General features: G+C 45.0%; 1 protein-coding gene across 1 annotated transcript; it reads left to right on the forward strand.

Moving 5' to 3' along the window:
- The first annotated feature begins 3,753 nt into the window (after nt 1–3,753).
- LOC115111679 (clustered mitochondria protein homolog) lies at nt 3,754–20,193 on the forward strand. Its single transcript, XM_029638011.2, is given in 29 exon segments — nt 3,754–4,101; nt 7,230–7,339; nt 9,007–9,178; nt 9,991–10,128; nt 10,320–10,477; nt 10,556–10,710; nt 11,098–11,220; nt 11,312–11,444; nt 11,576–11,668; nt 11,826–11,992; nt 12,136–12,318; nt 12,552–12,950; nt 13,115–13,188; nt 13,274–13,378; nt 13,521–13,621; nt 13,708–13,860; nt 14,839–14,901; nt 15,036–15,268; nt 15,429–15,513; nt 15,595–15,748; nt 15,862–16,001; nt 16,116–16,196; nt 16,359–16,484; nt 16,613–16,722; nt 16,821–16,914; nt 18,461–18,577; nt 18,672–18,751; nt 18,839–19,450; nt 19,452–20,193. Coding segments are annotated over 29 exon segments (4,266 nt in total). The 5' UTR covers nt 3,754–4,052; the 3' UTR covers nt 19,510–20,193.
- The last annotated feature ends 16 nt before the right edge of the window (nt 20,194–20,209 follow it).

Consider the following 20,209-nt stretch of genomic DNA (forward strand, 5'->3'; position numbering starts at 1 on the left):
AATATCTAACTAAGATGTTTGGTACAGTATTTCTAAGTAAAGAAATGTGCATGAAAACGACTCGTCTCTCGTTGAATGACAACAGACTTTCCTGAAGAATCCCTACTGTTGACCAATCACCGTCGAAGGGGCGTCGACTTCGGCTCCGAAATCCGGCTTGCCTCAAGAAAAAATGTCGTGTGCCCGAAAAAAACCTTACCTAAATTCAAAATCAACAAAAACGTCGTCATAATATGTGCCCGAACAGTTTCGTCTGGGAAGCATGCAGACGCGTGAGCGTTGCTGCGCGAGGTGGGATAGCTATAACGTTATTATTCATATTTCTTTCTGCATCACTAGATATGAAACAAAGCTGCAGAAATACTTTGAAAACAGCTACTGCAGCATCTGTTTTGTTACGAATCACTACTCGCACGTACTTCACTTTAGACTATTTTCATGAAATGCTCGCACTGACCTACCGCCAATATGGCTGGTGAATTGACCATTCGCTAAGCCCCGCCCCCCTTGGAGAGGAAGACCTTATGTCAGTATATTTTTTATTTTACTAGGCAAGTCAGTTATTAAGAACTAGTTCTTATTTACAATGATGGTCTATCCTGGCCAAACCCTAACCCGGACAACGCTGGGCCAATTGTGTGCGACCCTATGGGACTCCCAATCCTGTCTGGTTGTGATACAGCCTGGAATCGAACCAGGGCTGTAGTAACACCTCTAACACAGAGATGCAGTGCATTAGCTACGCCACTCGGGAGCTTATATAGATCATCTTTGAATTTACTCAGTCAGCCCAAAAACATGAGCCAAAATTGTAACGATTGTCTGTGGTACGTGTCCATGATAACTTTAATAACTCGAGAAAATACCAAAAGAACAACATGCAGGAACGAAATGAAAATCAAACCAGTCCCATATGGTAGAAACAGAAAACAACTACCCACAACCCATAGTGGGAAAACAGGCTGCCTAAGTATGGTTCTCAATCAGAGACAACGACAGACAGCTGTCCCTGATTCAGAACCATACCCGGCCAAAAACAAAGAAATACAAAAACATAGAAAAAATAACATAGAACGCCCACCCACCCACAAAAATGTAACTTCTACTGCGATAATATATTTAAGTTGTATGTGGGAATAATGTTTTTTGAAACTATAAAGATATTGTAAATTGATTAAAAAAAATAGAACAGAAACAGATAACACAATGGTCCATGAATCCTTAGTTTGGGGGTTATAATAATAAGATAACAGGATAATGCTCATTAAAGCATCAGCCATAATTATCCACCTATATTTGACTTCCATTTGGCCTAAACTAAAGTTAATTATCTCTGCAGAGGTTGCTGGCTGGCAAGAGCCTGAACAATTATTAACTCATTCTGGTGCTGTCGTGATGATTGAAGCAAAATGCCATGGCTGCGAAAGACACCAGTCCTGTATTTCCAGTCTTATCTCAGTCTAGTCAATCATTCAATCAAGCATAGAGGAGAAACAACTCCAGGAATAGGTCAAAACAGATACTGTTCACAGAGCCATGTTACAGTGTGTGTCATTACATGTTGGTTGAGCTATAGGTTACATATGTGGTGTTATTACCTGTAGGTAAGCCTCGAACTGGCCCACTGGCCACACACTGGTTGAATCAACATAGTTTCAAATCACATTTTATTTGTCACATGTGCCTAATACAACAGGTACACCTTACCATGAAATGCTTACTTATGAGCCTTTAACCAACAATACAGAGGTTTTTTTTAAAGTAGGTAAGAAAAATGTGCTAAATAAACTAAAGGAAAAATAGTAACACAATAAAATAACAATAATGATGTTATATACGGGTACTGAGACAATGTGCAGGGGTACAGGTTAGTTGAGGTAATTGAGATAATATGTACATGTCGGTAGGGATAAAGTCACTATGCATAGATGATAAAAATGAGAGGGGCAGCAGTGTGAAGAGTGTGATGGAATGTGTGTGTGTGTTGGAGTGTGAGTGTGTGGTTAGAGTCCAGTCAGTGTATTAGCATGTCCAAGAGAGTCAGATAATTTTTTTATTATGAATAATTATAGAATAAGAGGGGTCAATGCAAAAAATCTGGCTAGCCATTTGATTAACTGTTCAGTAGTGTTATGGCTCAGGGGTAGAAGATGTTAAGGAGCATTTTGGTCCCAGACTTGGTGCTCTGGTACCACTTGCAGTGCGGTAGCAGAGAGAACAATCAGTCTATGACTTGGGTGGCTGGAGTCTTTGACCATTTTTAGGGCCTTCTCCTGACACCGCCTGGTATATAGGTCCTGTATGGCAGTAAGCTTGGCCCCAGTGATGTACTAGGCTGTACGCACTACTCTCTATAGCGTCTTGTGGTCAGATTCTGAGCAGTTGCCATACCAAGCCGGAATGCAAACAGTCAGGATGCTCTCCATGGTGCAGCTGTATAACTTTTTGAGGATCTGAGGTCCCATGACAAATCTTTTCAGCCTCCTGAGGGGGAATAGGCATAGTCGTGCCCTCTTCACAACTGTGTTGTTGTGTTTCGACCATGATAGATCCTTAGTGATGTGGACACCAAGGAACTTGAAGCTCTTGATGAATTTCAATGAAATTACGTTGAACCAACGTGGAATAGATGTTGAATAGACATCTGTGTCCAGTGGAGTAGGTTATATATTATTACCTGTAGTTAGGCCAAGAACTGTAGGTTATAACTTTAAGCCTGATCATTAGGGTACGAAACTGACCTTAGATCAGGGGCTATAGGACACTTAATCCTACCTCTTTGGGTGCTCAGGTTTCATTCCTTGAATCCAATTATATTTTTGACTGCTCTCCCTGCCATAGGCACTATGATAAGGAGGCTCTGTGTGTGATATAAAACTGTCTCTAGGTGGGAATTCGAACGAAGCTGTACCACTGTAGCCTGCAGTCAAATTAACAAAACGCCCTCTAGTGGCCTCATGGGTGGATTGTTATTCATATTTTTTATAATGTCATTATTAATTAATAAACTTGTTTGTTTTTTTAAACCCGCTGAAAACCTGATTTTCTATGTCGAACAAATGGTTTTGTTATGTTTCAGTATCCTTTGATGTATATAAAGTGTAATATTGGGATGCAAACTTAAAATGGAATACATTTCAACTCTATATCTGACATGGTACAGGTGTCTTCTTTTTTTAAGCCCATAATCATGTGTGTGAGGTGTATACTTTTCCTTCAAAGTAGATTTGTTGAAGACTACCAAGAAACACTCTGTGTGACCCTGATTTATCCCACTGCAGTAAAAAGATAAACTGGCATTCCTGCAAAGGAAAGTCCTGCACAAGCGCACACACACACATACACACACACGCACGCGCAGACACGCACACACACACGTACACACACACACACACCATTCCTACACACATTACACACAGTCCATCCCCAAGCCTAACCAAGACATCTAACTTTACGTTCATGTTCTGTGAAAGGTGAGAGTTTCATAGCATGTGTTCCTTGTTCCTTATGTAAATGTGTGGGTCACCATAATGTATGTGTGATGACTCCCATTTCCCACATCCTTGGGTGTGTGTGTGATTAGTTTGATGGGTGTGTGTGGATAGCATGATCACACCTTTCCTCCAGGGCAGAGAGAAAAAGAGGGGGAGTGAGGGTAGAGGGGGAGGGGGAAGAATAAGGAGAGAGAGTGAAGAGAGCAAGATTGAGCAGACACCCATTTTCAACACCTAGGCGAGGCACAGCAGCTTTGAGGGAGAAACAGAGAGAGTTACAGAAAGGGGGAAGGGGAGAGTTGAGTAATAGGAGGGTGTGGTTATCTTCCAGAGGGGAACCGATAAGCAGAGTTAGCTTGGTGGAACTCACTACACTCTTTCACTTGCTCCCACACACACTCTGCATATACAAATACACACTTACAAACTCCTAAACATACTCAATCTCACTCTGACCGGACGAAGAGAAGAGAGTGGGAACAGCAAGTCTGAGAGAGCAACCGCGTGCCAGCACAGAGAAACAAGAGAGTGAGGGAACAGCAAAAAAGGAAATTGGACATGAAAGACAAAGTGAAGAGAGGAGGAGCAGGAGATCAGGGAACGTCAGGTGAGAAAGAACACGACTGCTCAGCCTTGCTCTGGTGTCTGTTTCACAACACTCTTCTCTCTTTCACTTTCCCCCACTTCCTTGTTTTTCCATATGGTCTCTCTCTTTTTCTCTGCTGTTCCAGACTGCCCTACAAGGGGCTATTGTAGCACTGCTGGTCTGCTGTAGCCTGGTTCCAGCCTGGTTCTCTCTGTCAAACTGTTGTTGTCTTGCCAAATGGTCTGGTCTGCCAATGCAACACTAACAGTGTGGCATTGTTAAAGGCAGGTAGAGTAGAGTCAGGAAGCCTGACTATGTCTGCAGGGAACACAAATCCTATATAGAGAGTACAGTTTTCAACACTGCCAATTACTAAGCCATGTTGTTGAAGGAAACAATTGTATGTATTACGTATATTCCTAGGAGATGCAGGAATGTACCTAATACATAATCTCTGCTCTGTGTTGTTCCTCTTCGCCACACCACATGTCTCTCTGCATGCTACAGTTTGTTGTGCCCTTTTTCCAAGGGAGGCTTTTCTCCCTCTTCCTGGCACTCTTCCTGGCACACACACACACACACACACACACACCCCTCCTTCCATACTTGTGTAGTGAGCATATTTCTCATGGCAATGACCCAGGTAACTAAATACACACACATCTGCCTCTGTGTTACACTCACCCAATACAGGGGTGGTGCGTATAGAATGAGTGATAGTGTTTGTGTGTTTTCTCATGAATCCCATACCTGTGTAGTGACTGATGATGTGTGTGTCTGTGTGTGTGTTGGGGGGGGTTGTTATCTTCCCTGGCATATCTCCCCTGTGAGTAGGCATATCCCCGGGGGCAACCAGATGATTGACAGATTGGTATCTCAAAACTCAACTGTAAAGGTTACCCATAATGTTGGACACTGTTGTACCTCTAATATATAGGTACAACCAGAGCTGTATAATTGTTAAGACTTGGTTAGACACTAAAAGGTCAAAACTAATATATTCTAGTGAGATTTCAATCTGGAATGTGATGGGAGTGTAACTTTTCATCAAGTAGGAATGTTAGAGGTGTGTGTGTGTGTGTGTGTGTGTGAAAGAGGAGGGCAGATGTTATTGGCGTCAGGTCTGGTGGCTCTTTGCCTCTGGAGTCGAGGGGAGTAAAGCGTCAGTTCTTCAGTTTGGCTGGCGGCTGGCAGCTTCCCTTGAAAAACGAGAAAAAAGCCACAATAGTACTATTGTCCGTTTTGAGACGCCGTAGCCAATAGAGTCAGAATTGATCTAAGATAACTTAACTGGGGTCTGCATGATTCTCAGCTGAAACAGTTCGTAAGAGTTTTTGCATATTAATGATAACATTTTGTGACATTTTCTGTTCGTTTAGTTTTTTTCAGACGTTCAGGCACCCAACATTTTTTCTCGAGGCAAGCTGAAGTCGGTAGCTGAAGTCTACACCCCTTTGTAGGTGATTGGTCAACAGTAGGAATTCTTCAATAAAGTCTTTGTTCTAATTCAACGAGAGACGACTCGTTTTCATGCACATTTTGTATTTGAGAAGCACTGCATCAAACATCTTAGTTAGATGTAAAATTGCGCGACTAAGATCTCCTCAGCAAAAACGTCAAAATGTTCTTTATTTATGTCTGAGAAAAAAACACTTTTCAACCTATATCATCTAATACACAATAAATGTATAATAAAACATAAACAAATATAAAGATATGACAAATAAAGAATGAATAAGCTTTTTCATACTTTATTATATGTCCATATATAGTTATAATCTGTTTGAGGAACATATACCCCAAATATTTCACCTTCTTTATTACTTTACCAAACATATCATGACATTGTTGATAGTCAAAATCTTTTCAATGTGTGCACGTCTAAATCAACATTTGGGCCATTAAACTTAAACAGCGTGCGTCCCTCCTATAGACAAGGGGAGAAGGGCTTTGTAAATGGCTCGATTTTGTCGTTCTGACCCTATGCAATGTGTCTGCCTTTCACCATAAAACAATTTTGTTTTGACTACCTCACAAAATTACTTCTTTACTTGTAAGTTTAAGAAAGTGTGTAGGTCACATTCTGTATCGTAGAGGTATGAAAGTTATGTATTTAGATCCACCTGCTCGAGACAAATTCAGCCATTTCTTTGCCATGTCTGCGTCGTGAAGCAGTTGAGCAGGATACATGTTTTTCTAAGGACCGTCCCTTTGACGTGACTTCGCAGTGAAGTGATATAAATGGACCACCAAAGGGAGGCAAATACCATTTTATTCAACAGAGGACCTTTACATGGGGAATGGGGGATACCTGGTCAGCTGTACAACCGAATGCATTCAACTGAAATGTGTCTTCCACATTTAACCCAACCCCTCTGAATCAGAGAGGTGCGGAGAGCTTCCTTAATCGACATCCACGGCACCCGGGGAACTGCCTTGCTCAAAACAATAGATTTTTTACCTTGTCAGCTCGGGGATTTGATCCAGCAATCTTTCACTGGCCCAACGCTTCTACCCACTAGGCTATCTGCCACACCTAATGGTCCTAGGAAGGTCTGGATTTCTGTCTTCTGACTTATAAAACGGTGGTAAACATATACATATAATTCTAGTGCCCAATTTCGGGGACTGACACCTTAAGAGGTTGTGTGTAAGCGCACTGTGCATGCTGCAGTACTTGTTCAGGTCTGTGTCTGACATGGACTGTATGGTGTGTGAGTGTGAGTGTCGGTGTATGTGTGTGTCTCTGTGTGACTATGTGTCGGTGAGTGTGTGTAGGCATTCACATGCCAGGGTTGGGTGTGGCAGTCCCTTACCTCTGAGGTGACATCACTGCTTCTAGGCAAATACTGCCAACTCAGACACAGACCCACCCCTCACACATGCTGGGTCCTGCTCTTGTCTGTGTGTCGAGGTAGGGAACCTCTTCCTTTCCTCCTCCCCTCTCTCTCTCTGGCACACTACACACTCACTCTCTCTCAAAGCGACACTATAGCTGGCTACTGTGACATATTGAAAAAAATGATAATCCCACTGCAACGCAGTCTGATATACAACGTTTCTGCGACCTTAATTCACCTGAACATGTCCAGGGGTTAGGGTTTGTTCTTAATGATCCGATTGGCATGTTCATTCCCTCCCTTAATCAGATACACTCACACTGACCAATGGGAAAACAGCTGCTGGTATGAAGGAGGAAGAAAACCCATCATTCCTTGTGAAGGTCCAGGGGGCGGGAGTGGAACCATTTGAGCTGCAGGTAAAAGAAAGAGAGACACTAACACATAGTAACCAATGATTTATATCAACTCTGGATTGGTGATGATATGTATTGGCAATTGAGAGGCTTTGACGCCACCTGTCAGCTGTATTAATGGAATTCTACAGTATTAAATGCATTGAAGTATGTTTGTTGTTGTAGTGGAGACAGTGACATTAGTAAACCCCAAAAAATTGTACTTTAAGGAAAACGTTTTTATATATTCTTTCATTTAAAAAAATTATTTTCGTTCATAATATAATGAAAAGGTATGAATTAAGGTGTCTGTAATATAATAAATGTGGCAAAACGAATGTAGACGTTAATCAAGGAATTTTTATAGTTTCCAAAATAGCTTAAAATATATAGTGTATATATAAATGAATCATTGACAGTCACACACACTACACATTCGCACACATTGGGCCTGAACCTTTAAACAACCCAGAGCCCCCTGTCCTTCAGGTTATGCACATCTGAAGGAAATGGATGCAGGAGTGTAGGGTGGGACATTCAATAGTACCACAACAGGTACAGACGTGCAGTGAGGGTGGAACAAGAGGTGAAAGGGACCAAAATTAGCACACCATTAATTCATATCACACTAGTGACTACATACCATTAGGCCACAGCCAACCTAAATGTGGAAGCATCCAATCAAATGTATTGGTCACATACACATATTTAGCAGATGTTATTGCGGGTGTAGCGAAATGCAAACTTGTTAAGTATAATAATGCCAAGTTCACCCACTAACTATTCTAAAGGACCACTATATATTGTGTAAGGACCAGTCAAGTACATGTATGTGCATGTATGGCCAAACCTGTGAAAGTGTATATTAATTTGAATCAATATGTGTATGAATTTGCTAAATGTACAATAATTTACGAATTTGCAAAACGTATCATATGTTACGAATTTGAAAAACGAATTGTAGCTAGGTGGCTAAAGTTAGCTAGCTCACTAATGTTAGCTAGGCTAGGGGTTGGGGTTAGGGGTTAGGCATAAGTTTAGGAGTCAGGTTAAAGGGGAAGGGGAAGGGTTAGCTAAAAGGGTTAAGTTTAAGGTTAGGGGAAGGATTAGCTAAAAGGGTTAAGGTTACCTAACATACTAAGTAGTTGCAAAGTAGCTAAAAGTAGTAAGTAGTTGAAAAGTAGCTAAAAGTAGTAAGTAGTTGAAAAGTAGCTACCGGGCTAAAATGCTAAAGTTGTCGTTGATGAGATTTGAACTCGCAACCTTTGGGACTTATGTAACCATACCAAATGTAACATATCAAACTAAATAGAATGTCTCGGATTCACATACAGAATAATACAAAATGCACTGGAGCTACAGTGGTGTTTCTCTGAAAATGCTTTAGAACCGTTGGGACTACAAACTAATATAACGCCACTATGGAAAGGGGAGACTCACGAACACGATGGTGTTCTCCGTTTTGCTTTAGGACCCATCCACAAGTGTCACAGGATTCATCTGAATGTAACCCATGCAAATTAATGGAAGTATGGAGGTAGTTTTGTGCCAACAAAAATAAGAGGTTCAATATGTGTCCAAAAAACTAAAATATTTCCTGAGCTTTCTTATATCTCATAGATATAGGACAGACACTTCAAAACCGTATTCTTTATGATCAAAAAATACAATAATTGTGTGTATCTCCGTAGGTCCATGGTTTCTGGCTGGTTCAGGAGGCTGTGATGGCGGTGTTGGGGAGAGAGGAGGTGTTTCCTCGCTCCAGCCTCTCATTGGCCCTCTCCGGGATGACCCTTGACCCCTTGACAGAGCTGCAGAGCCTGAAGAACCTCAAACCAGGAGCCACGCTCCGCCTGATGGAGGGTAGGAGAAGAACTACTTTACATACAATACTACTGTCTCCATGGTTACATCCCAAATGGCAACCTATTCCCTTAGTAGTGCACTACCTTTGACCAGGGCCTACCATATACTGTCTGAGTACTATTTGAGACTTAGCCTCTCTGTCTTCCCCTTTCTTTCTTTCTTTCTTTCTTTCTTTCTTTCTTTCTTTCTTTCTTTCTTTCTTTCTTTCTTTCTTTCTTTCTTTCTCTTCCTCTGCCTTTTTTAATTTAAATGTAAGAAATTTAGCAGACACTCTTATCCAGAGCAACATACAGTTAGTGCATTCATCGTAAGTAAGTACATTTCTCCTCAGTAAAGTACTGTAGCTACCAGCAAAGTCAGAGCTAGTAAAGGGAGAAAAAAGGTCAAGTGCGAGTGTTAGTTCACGAAAGGCATTATTTTATTTACTTGTTCTTTCTCTCTCTACCACTCCTGACTCAGTTAACATCAAAGTCTTGTATGGGTTGAGAACATCAAAGCAGCAGGCTTGGCACAGGGATAACCTTTCTGCCAACCAGACTGCTTTTCTGTCTGAATACGAAACAGCCAAGGAAAAACCCAGCAGCAGGGCAGGTCTATGCCTGTGTGTGCATGTGAGGTAAAGAGTCGAGAGAGAGAGAAAGAGAGAGAGAGAGAGTGTGTGTATGTGAGGTAGAGAGTCGAGAGAGAGAGAGAGGTGTGTGTGTGTGTGTGTGTGTGTGTCAGCGGGACAGGTCAGTGCAAGTAGAACTATAACAATTAACCATCGGGCTCATTGGAATATGGCTTGTCTTTTGTCCTCTGTTCTCCAGAGCCATACTCCCCCAGGTCTGCAAGGGTTCATCTGGCTCGTGTGCTGGAGCTGCTGAGAGCTGTTGGACCAAACGATGCTCTGATGGAAGGACGATCACCTAGCCTACTGGACTCACTGACACACACACACTCTACAGGTACACACATGTTAAACACATTAACACACACCAACACACACACACTGTAAGGAATCGCACACTTTTCATATTTCCAGGGTAATTGTTGCTATCCAGCTCGAAGGACCATGAAAAAGAGCCCCTCTATTCGTACAGCTTAGAAGACCAACAAGTATATTGCCCATTCTCCTCTCTTTCTGCATGTTTTGTAGACTCTTCTGTCCAAACCAATGGGAAAAGCCTGAAACGCTCGTCCAGCAACACAAAGACTGACCCGGCCAATCAGGATGGAGCTCCTCCTGAGTACCTCCTCCCTGGAGCCACAGAGAGACCACTACTGGCCATGCTGCCTCACAACACTCAGCCAGAGGTACACACACACACACATACACATTCACACACACACACACACACACTTCTCTCTCTGACTCTGTGCCTCTCTCCGAAGGTTCCCAGTTTTCTGCAGGACCTGTCACTCAGCTGTTGGAACCCGCCCCCTGGGCACAGAAAGCTGCAAGGGGACTTCCTGTACATCACTGTAGTGACCCTAGAGAGTCGCAAGTGTGACATCACATCCTGTCCACGAGGATTCTTCCTGAATAGGTGAGGTTCTCAGAAGTAACAAGCATATACGTTGAGGTCTGAAATTATTGACACACTTGATAAAGATGAACTATAATGACTGTATAAAATAAATTATTCAACTACTGAGCTATATTTTATGCAACAATATAGAGAAATTATATTATTTTATACTAATACAATTGCTCTTTCTTTGAGCATTTGAATGAGTATAACATAATATAATTTTCCATTCAATATGTGAATTATTTATTTTACACTGTCAATATTGCTAATCTTTATCGAGGGTGTCAATCATTTCGAACCCCACTCTACATGTTATCCATACGAGATTATTTCAGTCAATATATCTCAGCTGCATATTGTTATTATCACAGCAATGACAACAGCAATGTGTGTGTGTTCTAGGTCTACAGTAGAGGTGTTTGATCCTCGGCCAACCTCGTCCTCTCCAGTCAGTCACTGCCTCACTGACCTGCTCTCTCATATCAGTCCTGCCTTCAAACAGGCTCTCGCCACTCTCAGAGCCAGGTAACAGACAGACACACACACACACACACACACACACACAGTGACGGACCCTATGTTCCGTATGTGTAATGTAGTGTCTGTCTCCCTGTAGGCCCCAACTGCGCCCAGTAGAAATGATGCTGACTCCCTACCGCACACTGAGCTGGCTGGGTCCCCCATCAGCCTCCCACTCCCACAGAAACCCTCTCAGTAGGCTGGGACTGGATCAACACTCTGGAACACAGGTCTGTGTCACACACACAGAGTTTAACAGCTCTTCTCAGTTTTTAGGCCAAAGGACGGACGAAAAACCAATCGACCAAGTGACTGACTGACTGACCAATTAACTGATTGATTTGGTGTTTGTGATGTAAAGGCTCCAGACTGGAACGAGGAGCTGCAGGCAGCCAGAGATCTGCCTCAGGGCAGTCAGGAGGAGAGACTACAGAGAGACAGAGCTCTACTACAGGTACGCACACGTCATACTCACTAGGAGTCCTCCGGGAATTATTCACTGCTGACAAGCTGTTATTGTTGCGCTCAAAAAAGGATCTGTCATGCTGCTGTGTTTGAACTGTAAGGCTATTGAGACATTTCTAGAAAATACATTATTCTCTCTCATTCAGGTGAACAGTGCGTTTGTGTGGGCGGTGGCCCAGGGTGCGGAGACTGTTATTGACGGCTGTGTAGAGCCAATCAGTGGAGGCCCTGATGACCCCGCCTTCCTGTGGGGCGGGCTGTTCCTGAGCCAGGGAGGAGCAGGGATGGCATTAGGGGGCGAGAAGGGACGCAGGTAAGATCTTGTTCAGCTTGTCTTCAGCGGATCTCATTGTATGTAGCGAGAGAATGACCAGTCTTTTTCATAGTGTATAATCATAGAAACAATCCTGTTGAACCCATCATGCTGCTGTATAACAACACACTCCTCCCTCCCAGGGTGGCCCAGAGGCTGGAGCTGAGAGGTGTACAGTCCTACAGTGACCTGGAGGGGGTGCTCCAGGGCCTCCACACCCTGCCCACCGCCACCGTGGACTACAGGGGGATACGTCTGTCTGCCCAAGGCCTGGCCCCTGGCCTGGAGGGCCCAGAGCAGGACCAGGGCCCCTCTGCTCCTACCAGGTACAACTCAATAAGAACATAAACATGAGCTTTTATATGCTCCCCAGTGATTTGTTTAATTAGGACAGTGTTTGCATCTACCTGCAGTTCGTCTTTGTCGGGGGCATGCCACCTTCACCTTCTCCTACCTTCTCTCACCCACTCCCTCTCTCTCCCCCTATCTCTCTCTCCCCCTCTCACTCCCTTCCTCACGCTCCCCCTCTCTCCCTCCTTCTCCTCTCTCTCTCCCCCAGGGGTATTCTGTACGGGGTGGGCGCTGGGCCCCAGGAGTCCCCCCACCGACGCTGTCTCTTGGAGCTGCTGGCTCAGGCTGCTAAAGGCCTCAGCCTGCAGAGACACGCTGTAGTGGGGCCCAACGGCCACCAGGTGCCTCTGTTCACCGCACTTGACGCCCAGGGGCTGCTTGGGGCTGATGGGAGGTTCTACCTGCTAGACCTCTTCAGGAGCCTGCCGGCCGATGCCAACTACTGCCCTGAGGGAGGGAGGCAGAGGGAGGAAGTGGAGAAGAAGGAGGGGTCATGGGAGGAGGGCTGGCCAGAGAAGTACCAGAGCACTTCAGGTCTGCCCAGGAAGTTCCCTCATGGCCTCTGCAGGCTAAGACCAGAGCTGCTGCAGGCATTCATCCAGGACAAGTCAGTACAAAACACCTCTAGTTAGCTATACCGTAGGAATAGTTCTTATGTACTGTATGCATGTGGGACAGTCTTTACAGTAACTTTGCAGTAAGTCACATTTCTAAATGTTTTTTTTGTATTGTGTTGTTTCTAAGATTGTTCCCTCCCTCCCTCTGTTCCAGACAGTCCCAGTTCACTCGCCGCTGCAAAGAAAGGATGGAGGAGAATGGAGGCGTGGAGGAGTGTGTGAAAGCAGGTGAGGAAAGGCCGTTTTTATTTTTGCTCTCGATTTCAAGACTATCAGAGCTGACATGTTATTTTGTGTGTGTATGTGTTACCAGGTGACCATCGAGGTACAGATGCAGTGAGAGGTGCTTGTAAAGATGTGGGATCAGTCAGTGACATCATCTTTGAGATGCGCTTCAACCCCAGCGTGTTCTCCTCGGGTATCCCATCTGCTCCACACATGCACGAACACGCACAACACACACCCTCCCCTTCCCCATACAGCTGAGACAAAACCACTGCTGTGGCATATCAGAGTGTAAAAGTTGCCCCTGTCTCTGTCTCACCTCTCTGTATGTTCAGACGTGACGTTCCCCAAGAGTGACCATGAGGCCGTGAGGCTGCAGGAGAGGCTACTTAGAGAGGCTGCAGCCTCCATCATCACACAACAGATACCTGCCATCGTGAGTGGAGGAGCTCTCTATTCCTGGAGTTCAGTTTATCAACCTGTCGTAACCTGTCTCTTACTCTAGCTGTATGTGTGTCTCAGGTGGAGGCATGCCTGCAGGGCAGTGAGATGCCTCTAGATGGCGCTACGCTGAAGCAGGCGCTACACCAGAAGGGCATCAATCTCCGCTACCTCGGCCAGCTGACCAAGGCCATCAGCCAATCAGAACACAAGGAGCGGCTTAGACATATAATGGTCAGACTCAAAACTCACTCACACACAACGCAACGGCACTCGAAGATATGCATACGCTGAGTGTACAAAACTTTGGGAACATGCTCTTTCCATGACATCGACTGGCTAGGTGAATCCAAGTGAAAGCTATGATCCCTTATTGATGTCACTTGTTAAATACACTTCAATCAGTGTAGATGAAGTGGAGGAGACAGGTTAAAGAAAGATTTTAAGCCTTGAGATAATTGAGACATGGATTGTGTATGTGGCACATACACAATCCATGTCTCAATTATCTCAAGGCTTAAAATCTTTCTTTAACCTGTCTCCTCCACTTCATCTACACTGATTGAAGTGTATTTAACAAGTGAATGGGTGAATGGGAAAGACAAAAGATTTAAGTGTCTTTCAACGGGGAATGGTAGTAGGTGCCAGGGGCACCGGTTTGTGTCAAAAACTGCAACGCTGCTGGGTTTGCTCAACAGTTTCCCGTGTGTATCAAAAATGGACAACCACAAAGGACATCCAGCCAACCTGTGGGAAGCATTGGAGTCAACATGGGCCAGCATCTCTGTGGAATAGTTTCGACGCCTTGTTGAGTCCACGCACTGACAAATTGAGGCTGTTCTGAGGATATATGCTTATATATGTATATATATATATATATATAGGAGTGGCAGGTAGCCTAGCGGTAAGAGCGTTGGGACAGTAACCGAAAGGTTGCTAGTTCAAATCCCCAAATGGACAAGGTGAAAAATCTGTTGATGCTCCGTGAGGCACTAAACCCTAATTACTCAGGGTTGTTGTTGATAATGGTAGACCCTGGCTAACTACGACCCCAGTCTCAGGGGGAGTTTCTAACTCACACATGTGTATAATACCCACCTATACATGTGGGAAACAGGACAAATTTAAGCACCTACCTAATAAATGTTTTATACGCGCTGTGATGATAGGGATTTTCTAAACGACACGCACCCTCGCTTTTCTCTCTTACAGAGGCTAGCTGTTGGAGAGATTGTGGTTCGTTCTTCCAGAAGGATCTTCAACAACTTCCTGCAGGTACTGAAACAGTGCTCATTACAGTGTCATTATCACAGTCCTTATTAACTGGTCTGGGGTCAGTTCCTTGACTGGGTGTGGGGAAAGCATCATACTGTCTGTAACCATAACAACCTCCTCTCCTCTGTCCACAGGGTGTGGAGGTGTCAAGTCTCTCTGCAGCTGTCAGTCACTTCCTCTGCTGCCTATTGGTTGCCCATTACAGCACTGCCCCCACAGGGGAGGAGCCTAAGAAGAGGTCCAGGAGGCGGGGTCGTGGGGGAGGAGCTTCAGACAGCACTGCCTGGAGTGCGCTCAGTGGAGCTGAGCTCTGGATCCTGATTGGCCAGGACGCAGCAGAGACCTATGACATCACTCACGGCCTAGGGTTGGCACATTTAATGAATTAGTCATCAATCGATTAATCAATAAATTAGTCCATCACTTGTTACTTGTACAGTTCCTTGCGTTGTCACCTAATGATTATGATAGTATAATAATACCAGTAGTTAGTGTGAGCTGATGTTTTATGTGTCTCTGTGGTGCAGTTCCACTGCTGACCAACTAGTAGAGACGTATGGGCTGCAGAAGGTCTCCCTGCTTAGAGAGTTCTGTTTGAAGACTGGATTACAGGTACACACACACACACGCAAGTACACACACACATACACACCTTCTCAAACAAACCTCACAATCTTTATGTGTGTCCCTCAGCTGCGACTGAGAGAGTACTTCTTCGACAACCGAACTAAGGCTCCCATTGGTCCAGACGACGTGCTCAACATTTTTCCTGTTGTCAAGCATGTCACCATGACGACACACGATGCCTCGCGAGCGTTCCGAGCTGCTCAGAGTAGCGTTCAGAAAGGTGAGGTGGGCGGGTCACTGCTTGGTTCAACACACCTGGTTAGAGTTTGTTGGTGTGTGTATTTCTGTCGTTGACACCAGCGGATGTGATATGTATGTTTTCCCGTCCCCCAGGCATGATGGAGCAGGCCTATGAGCGTCTGAAGGAGGCAGCGTATCTGTTTGGTCGTGTGTGTGACGACCTGAACGCGGAGGCCTGCTCCTGTCTAAGCCTGATGGCCAGAGTGGCTTACTTACAAGGCCAGCCCACAGAGGTATATACACACACACACCTCAGATTATGGCCTCAAAATGTAAGGCATAGGATTGTACGGCTGTGTAACTCACTATTATCCTGTGCCTCTCTACCCCCACCCACAACCCACCAGGCCCGCAGTGTTCAGCTCAAGGCTGTGGTCATTAGTGAGAGAGTCCTGGGCTTTGACCACCCCAACACTATCCAACAATATGTAAGTACCACATCGTCATCCACTACTCATCCAAAGCACCACCGTCCTCTGGGGATATCAAAACTCCCAAGGATCAATAAACAACAAGTTGGCCTTTGTATACCTTATTTATTTGTCATCCGAGTCATCTTTAGCTAAGTGAATGAGGTGTGTGTCCTGTAGGCTCTGTTGGCGGTGTATGTGTTCGCTGGAGGAGAGTCTGCTCTAGCTCAGAGGTGTCTGTTCAGAGCCCGTCTCCTGATGCTCACAGTCCATGGAGAGGACCACCCCTACACCGCTACACTGGACGTAAGTCTGCTACACTCCAAACCTACACCGTTATACTGGAAGTGAGTCTGCCATACCCTAACCCACCCATACACTGTTACACCCCCAAGACCTGTTAGAGGAGACTAAACGCTCTCCCTCTCTCTCAGAGCTGTCTAGGTTTGGTGTTGCCGAGCGAACAAGCAGGGCAGTTCCTACAGAACGCACTCAAAATCAACACTTCCTTCTTTGGCCCCACCGACATGCACACTGCTCTCAGGTATCAAGTGCTTAAATCCCTCACTCTCTCAACCAATCAATCAATTAACCAATCAGCCAAGTCACTACGCAATCACTCTATCTCCCCCATCTCTCCAGTCAGCATCTGTTGTCCCAGTGGATGTGTGGAGTGGGAGACTATCGTTCTGCCATGAACCACGAGAAAGAAGCTCTGTCTGCCTTCACCAGCCTGGTCTGTACCTAGCATACTCTCTCTGTGTGTGTGTGTGTGTGTGTGTGTGTGTCAAATCAAACTTTATTTGTCACATGCGCCGAATACAAAAAGTGTAGACCTTAGCGTGAAATGCTTACTTACAAGCCCTTAACCAACAGTGCAGTTCAAGAAGAGTTAAGAAGATATTTGCCAAATAAACTGAAGTAAAAAATAATAAAAAGTAACATAATAACATAACAATAACAAGGCTTTATACAGGGGGTACCAGTACCAAGTCAGTGTGCAGGGGTACAGGTTAGAGGTCATTTGTACATGTAGATAGGGGTGAAGTGACTATGCATAGTTAGTAAACAGCGAGTAGCAGCAGTGAACAAAACAAAAATTTTTTTTTGGGGGGTCAATGTAATAGTCCAGCAGCCATTTGATTAATTGTTCAGCAGTCTTATGGCTTGGGGGTAGAAGCTGTTCAGCAGTCTTATGGCTTGGGGGTAGAAGCTGTTCATCAGTCTTATGGCTTGGGGGTAGAAGCTGTTCATCAGTCTTATGGCTTGGGGGTAGAAGCTGTTCAGCAGTCTTATGGCTTGGGGGTAGAAGCTGTTAAGGAGCCTTTTGGTCCTAGACTTGGTGCTCCGGTACCGCTTGCCATGCGGTAGAAGAGAAAACAGTCTATGACTTGAGGGACTGGAGTCTTGACAATTTTATGGGCTTTCCTCTGACACTGCCTATTATATACGTCCTGGATTGCAGGAAGCTTGGCCCTGGTGATGTACTGGGCTGTATGCACTACCTTCTGTAGTGCCTTACGGTCAGATGCCGAGCAGTTGCCATACCAGGCCCTGATGCAACCAGTCAGGATGCTCTCGATGGTGCAGCTGTATAACTTTTTGAGGATCTGGGGACCCATGCCAAATCTTTTCAGTCTCCTGAGGGGGAAAAGGTTTTGTCGTGCCTTCTTCACGACTGTCTTGTTGTGTTTGGACCATGACAGATCGTTGGTGATGTGGACACCAAGGAACTTGAAACGCTTGACCTGCTCCACTACAGCCCTGTTGATGTTAATGGGGGCCTGTTGGTCCACCTTTTCCTGTAGTCCCCGATCAGCTCTTTTGTCTTGCTTAGATTTAGGGAGAGGTTTTTGTCCTGGCACCACACGGCCAGGTCTCTGACCTCCTCCCTATAGGCTCTCATCGTTGTCGGTGATCAGGCAACCACTGTTGTGTCGTCAGCAAACTTAATGATGGTGTTAGAGTCGTGTTTGGCCACACAGTTCTGGGTGGCCACAGTCGTGGGTGAACAGGGAGTACAGGAGGGGACTAAGTACACACCCCTGAGGGGCCCCAGTATTGAGGATCAGCGTGGCAGACATGTTGTTGCCCTACCCTTACCACCTGGGGGCGGCCCGTCAGGAAGTACAGGATCCAGTTGCAGAGGGAGGTGTTTAGTCCCAGGGTCCTTAGCTTAGTGATGAGCTTCGTGGGCACTATGGTGTTGAACGCTGAGCTGTAGTCAATTAACAGCATTCTCACATAGGTGTGTCTGTGTGTAACCCTGTTGTCTCTGTCAGTATGGTGAGGACCACCCCCAGAGACGTTGCAGCTATGAGTTCCTGCGTTCCATTACCCAGCAAGCAGTGCGTGTGGAACGCTCTCTGAGGCAAGGCGGGAACCCGCTCACAGCTGAGGTAATAAACCTTATTCTGTTCTCTTTGTGTACTAAATAAAGGTCCAGAGAAGGTGACCATTAAATTCCCTTCTGCCTGTCTCCTCTCTCCCCAGGGGCAGTCTCTGTCTCCCTCAGCTGAGACCACTCTGGAGCAGCTGGCCCTGGTCACAGGCATCAGGACACCAAGCCACAGGTAACCAATTGTATTAATATATATGTATTCATTTATTACCAAAATGATATTGGCAGACACAAATCTAAGCGTGGTCTGGTCTCTTAGTGACAGGCTCCTGGAGTTCAAACAGAAGCTGATGGAACAGAGAGAGGCAGAGGAGGCCGCTAATGCCAAACCAGACAACACACACACAAAAACAGTGAACGGAAAGGAAGTGAAGACCCCTGAAAGAGAGGAAGAGGAGGATGGGGTAGTCCAGGAGACCACCAGTGAGGAGCTCCCAGAAGAGGTAGATCCAGAGAAGAACACAGCCGACAAACAGACAGTGGACAGCCATCAACTGGAGGCCAATGACTGGTCCGTAGATGTGGGATCAGTAGTAACGAGCATAGTAGAGGGGTCAGCAGCAGAGAGTAAAGCAGTAGAGAGTGGAGCTGTAGTAGAATCCAGTGAAAGAGATGGAGATGAAGACAGAGCTGCCCCAGAGGCTGAGCAGCACACAGGGACAGAGGATGGAGAGGCAAACCTGATGGCTACAGAGGAAATGCAAACTGAGCCAGTCAGAGACTGTTTAGAGGACAGTCAGAGTCTGAGACAAAATGGAGGTTTAGAATCAGAGGGAAACCAATCAGACAACGATGTGGAGGTAGCCAATGAGAAGCCAGCGTCAGATAAGGTCAGCGGTTTGAACGGAACGCCAAGCACCAGCAATGACCAAGCCTCAGGAGGTCTTTGCGAACAGGGACTCCTCGACGACCATCAGCCAAACAAAATAAACACTGGTTTATTTACACACAGCAGCGGGCAAGATGCTAGCTAATGGAACAGTGGTGTCAGAGTGAAGACAGAGAGGGAGGGACCATCATAAGAGCCTAGTGGTTAGAGCATTGGACTAGTAAGCGGAAGGTTGCAAGATCAAATCCCCTAGCTGACAAGGTAAAAATCTGTCGTTCTGCCCCTGAACAAGGCAGTTAACCCACCGTTCCTAGGCCGTCATTGAAAATAATAATTTGTTCTTAACTGACTTGCCTAGTTAAATAAAGGAAAAAATAATAATAATTAAAAAGAGCAAATGACCATAGAGAGGAGTCATAGGACAGACAGGCAGCTGCCAACAAGGTGGTAACTTATTAACGGTGCTGTTGATTCAGCTGGTTCAGAATCTTTAGAGTAGAGAGCTGTGGAGGATGAGATGAAAAACAAAAGCAGAAAGAGAATATAGAAGTGTACCATTGTCCTTGACCTGGTGGTTTCTTTAGGGATACTGAGAGAGGGCTACACTTTGTGTTGCTTTTTTTTCAATATTAAACATTTTTACTCTTGACTGTTAAACAAACCAGTGTTTTTCTTACTGCTGTTGTCTAATTTAGTTACAGATAAATCAAATGTTATAACAGCATAAAACTGAATGTTTACACGAACACAACTGAACCAAAATAATAAAAACATTGGGAAAAAGAGGCAGTCTGGTAATTG

The sequence above is a fragment of the Oncorhynchus nerka genome, linkage group LG27 (assembly GCF_034236695.1).
Source record: "Oncorhynchus nerka isolate Pitt River linkage group LG27, Oner_Uvic_2.0, whole genome shotgun sequence".
Classification (NCBI taxonomy): domain Eukaryota; kingdom Metazoa; phylum Chordata; class Actinopteri; order Salmoniformes; family Salmonidae; genus Oncorhynchus; species Oncorhynchus nerka.